General features: G+C 46.8%; 1 protein-coding gene across 1 annotated transcript; it reads right to left on the reverse strand.

Moving 5' to 3' along the window:
- Positions 1-1,073: 1,073 nt before the first annotated feature.
- LOC125357534 (KH homology domain-containing protein 1-like) lies at positions 1,074-1,922 on the reverse strand. Its single transcript, XM_048354512.1, has 3 exons — positions 1,817-1,922; positions 1,483-1,665; positions 1,074-1,186 (listed from the first exon to the last, which is right to left on the reverse strand). The coding sequence occupies exons 1-3, from the start codon at positions 1,920-1,922 to the stop codon at positions 1,074-1,076; spliced, it is 402 nt and encodes a 133-aa protein (XP_048210469.1).
- Positions 1,923-4,565: the final 2,643 nt, after the last annotated feature.

The following is a 4,565-nucleotide window of genomic DNA, read 5'->3' on the forward strand; positions in this document are numbered from 1 at the left end:
GACCTTTTAGCCTTGAGGTGCTGATGAGAGGGGGCAGCCAGGGTAGAGCGGGTGGCCTAAGGCTTTTCCCTCATGTTCATTCCTGCAGTCACACGCAAACACACACTCCTGGACACGTGTGTCCCAGGGCACCCAGGCGGGGACAGTGGGTTCCCCCATCTCAAACTTGGGGATCCAAGCTACAGCTGTGCCACTTCCCCCAGATTCATCAGTGGACTGGTGACCTGCCAGTTCCCTGACAGCCTAAAGCTTTTTGATTTGGGGTGGGGTGGGGTGTGGGGTGGGGTGAAGGCAGTACTTGTGCTTGAACTCATAGCCTGGGCCTTGTCTCGGCTATTTTCCCTGGAGGAGTGGCACTCTACCTCCTGAGCCATACTTCCCTTTCAAGCTTTGTGCTGGTTCATTAGAGATAAGAGTCTCCCAAATATTCCTGCATGGGCTGGCTTCATACACCAACCTAAGAAGCTAGGATTAGAGGCCTCATCCACCACGCATACTTCTTAGTTATTTTTATTCCAGTTGGTAGGTAGATAGTCACTGAATCTAGTTGAACAGGAGGCTTGGAGATGGCAGGTAAAGTGACATTTTTGCCAGGATTTCCCCGTTTGGGGAGCACACTGATTCCGGAGACAAGAGCACAACATGATTCACGACTGCAAACGGAAACATGTATAAACAATCTGGAAATGTGAAAATCTGCGGTCTCTTGAAAGAGACTGTGTTTGTTAGACGTTGGGAGGGATTGTGGGGGAAATGAGTGCACTGGAGAAGCTTGTGAGAAACAAAGAGGGGGAGAGGGAGGGATGTCGAGGCAATGCAGATTGCACCACGGGTGTTGCTGGATCTCCTTCACCAGCAGAATACACACTTCAGAAGACGCCTCTCACCTATGTGCCTAGACTTCCCGGGGGAGACAACACAGCCAAAAATGTCACCCTCTACCACTGTCTGCGCCATGTCTTCACTGAGCTGTCCAGAGCAGGCTGGTCCTTCAGGTACAAAGAACTACACGGAAGCCCACGGAAGCCCAAGGCAAGCAAGCACTTGGCTGGAGGAAGCCTGAGGAAAGTGAATCACTTGTCCTGGTAGCCTTTCACCACCAAGGAGTCCAGCTGCACACGGAGGCAGGTGGCCAAGTCTTCTTTGGTTAGTGGCTGGCTCCGGACACTTTGCAGCATCTGGTAGCCTGGGCAGGGAGAAGAATGGTCAGAGTCTAGGAGCCCAGTCAAGAAGCCTGTGGGGAAGGAAGGGAACAAAGGGAGGTGTAGCAGATATTCCAGCCCAACCCATGGGGCCCCATTTGTATGCCCCCTCCCCACTTTCTCTCTCAATGACTTGATTCCAAATATGGTTAACCCTGGGCCTCTGCCCTCCAGGGGGCTTGGGAACATGTGATTCTCAGGTTCCTGAGCAGTCCAAGTCTTTAAGATGCCATGCATGAGCAGCAAGGCTTTGACTGCAAACTAGGTCATAGACACTTACCTCGAGCTCGATAGTGAAAGTCCTTGTGCTCCAAAAGCCATATCATGCCCATCAGCCATTGCCTGGCCCTTGGGGACCCCACCACGGTGACTCGAGTGTGGCCTGTGACGGTGAACCAGGGCTCCAGCTGAATGAGGGTGTGGCTGTGCTCCTCCATGCAGCGAAGATATCTGTCCTCCTGCCCTAGTAACAGAAGAGGACAGGAAGAACAGGAAAACCCCCAACAGAACTGGGGGTCAGGTGCCCGGATGGTGGGGTCCTAGTATGGATCAAAGAGGGAGCACGGGGAGAGATGGATAGGGTGAAGACAAGAGATGGCACTGGGGTCACCTACCGAAAATCTCCTCCTCCTGCTCCTCTTCCAGGTACAAAACCAACGGAGCACTGAAATTTTCAGGCTCGGTCCACCATGCTCCCATGCTGAGAGAGCACGTGTCCATGTTGTCCTCTACCCCGGCTTTACTCAGCACGGAGCAAGTCCAAGTAGCTGGGTGCAGAGATGAAGAAGATCCCACGCTCTGTGTTTTGTATTCTCCCTCAGATAATCCACTGGTCCCCACACTAGACCCACCCTAGAGAGGCTGAACTAGCCCTCAAGTCCTTCAGAGATAATTCACCCAGTCACTGATAATTCAATCTTAGATTCCTCTGCTCTGGATTCAAATCTTTCTGATAAACTAGATAACACAACCCAGGGTTCTGAGGCCTAGAAATGCAAACTTGTCATCACTGTGATTTCACAAAAGATGTACTGAGCATGACCTTGGGTCTTGTGCTGGAAGAAAAATGATTCCAGAATGGCCCTAGGAGTTCATTTTTCTTTCCTAGCTACTCTGGATAGGGAGCAAGGAGAGTGGAGAATGGAGGGAGCTGGGGCACAATAATCCTGAAACTATCTCAAAGTAAGAGTTAATAAAAGCAAAGCGTTTGGGGTGTGGTACAGTACTAGTGCAGCAAAGTTTCAGTATTGACAGCAGATAGGATAGGATAGGATAGGATAGGATAGGATAGGATAGGATAGGGGAAGAAGAGGAGAAGAGAAGACAGAACAGGACAAGACAATGGGACCGGACAAGATGGGGGAACAAGGAAGAGGATAGCAAGGACAGGAGAGAAAGGAAAGGGAACATTGCTTCACTGATGGCATTTGCTTCTTTACTTGAAGGTTTGGGCTTGCGGTCTCCTTCCATGGATTATTTGTTTCTCTTCCCAACTGGAGAAATCTCAGTTCATGGTTTACAAGCAGAGTCCTTTCAATTTAGACCCAAATAGCTTCTCTTCTGCAGTAGACACTGGTCTAGTGAAAGCATAATTCCTCAGGTCCACCCATGTGGAGGCTAATAAAGATATTTTCAGGCTATTGAAAGCTGAATTATGAAGAATATCCTGGTTTTATTTTTTTGAATCTATGTTTTCTCTTTCTTTCTAGTTCTTCTAATTATTCACTGAAGACAGTGAGGAATTTGATGGGTTTTCTAAGGACATTCTCCCCTTAATCTTCAACCAGTAGAGGGAGCCCAGGAACTCATGAAATGGTCTGAACTTTTAGCCAGGAGGTGCTGGTGAGATGAGGCAGCCAGAGCAGAGCAGATGGCATAAGGCTGTTACCTTGTGTTCATTCACTGTAGTCACAGGCAAACACACCACTGCAATGACACCGATTTCCTAAGCACCCAGGCTGGAACAGGGAGTTGCCCAACTCTAACTCGGGAATGCAAGCCACAGCTCTGCCGGTGTGCCCAGATTCCTGGGTGAGATGATGATCTCCTAGTTCTCTGGAGCCTTTTGAAGTGACCATTTGTCACGTATTGGGGCTGGAACTCAGGGCTGTGCATTCAGCTTTTGTGCTCAAGGCCGGCCCTCTACCACTTGAGGGACACTTCCACTGTGGCTGGTTCACTGGAGAGAAGAGTCTCAGACGTTCCAGTCTGAGCTGGCTTCATGTGGAGATGTAAGCTAGGATTCCAGGTGTCAGCCCCAAGCAACCGGGTTGTCTATTATATTTATACAAGTTGGTATAAACAGTTGCTGTATCCCATTGACTGGGAGACTTGAACATAGCAGTTAAAGGTATGCAAAGTTACGCAAGATAATGAGAGCACATCTAACTAGGAAAAATCACTATATAAAGGAGACTTAAACACTCTCAGTCTTTACTTGAGCAAATATAATAGGAAGTGTATATAATGGGAAATAGAGAACTTGAACAAACAAGAATGTAAATGAAAGCAATGTTGAATTTTTTTTTTTATCAACAAACAGAGCCAATCCATTCTTCACAAGTCTTAAGGAAGATTAAACCCTGATCACATATAAGCTTTCAAGTATATCTCAGGGAATTTCACATGAGGGCAATTCTATCTTCCATCTCTGACTAGAGAGAGAAAGTAGGAAGTTAACAATACAAAATAAGAACAAAAATAAAATGGCAAATGGGTCAGAAATATCAAGTCATCTGAATCTACTCAAAGACGTAATTTATACTAGATTTGGAAATCATATAGGAATTCATATATAGGGACATAAACATGAACACAGTGACTGAAGTGTGGTATATACAGAGGAGGTTTCTAATGGATTAACTTCTTAGAAGAAGTAACCTGTAGTATAGCAAAGTGAATACAAGGATGCAGATACACGTGCTGTTAGGAAGGAGAGAGGAAAAGATTAATGGAGAGAAAATACACTGCAGTCACTCAATAGAGTGTCCACTGTCAATGGAGATATATATATATACATATATATAGATCTGCATACATAGGTATATAGATATGCATTTATGTATATGAAAATGGAGACAGCAACTTGAGGGGAAAGGCGGGGTTGGGATTTGGGGGGAGAGCAATGAAGGGGTGTACTTCTAATCTGACATGTTGAATGGAAACCTCTTGCGATATCTATTTATATGCATTCAATATTAAATACCTTTTGGTGCCACATTGACTTCTAACTGACTCTCTTTGCCAACTTTGGGGTTTGCAAATAACTCATGTGAGGGTGAGCCTGGCCCACCACACAGAGATTCTGCAAGGGGACGTGTGGGGTGGTGAAGGCCTTCCACCTGAGAGGATGGGAGTCACAGG

The sequence above is a fragment of the Perognathus longimembris genome, chromosome 9 (genome assembly GCF_023159225.1).
Source record: "Perognathus longimembris pacificus isolate PPM17 chromosome 9, ASM2315922v1, whole genome shotgun sequence".
Classification (NCBI taxonomy): domain Eukaryota; kingdom Metazoa; phylum Chordata; class Mammalia; order Rodentia; family Heteromyidae; genus Perognathus; species Perognathus longimembris.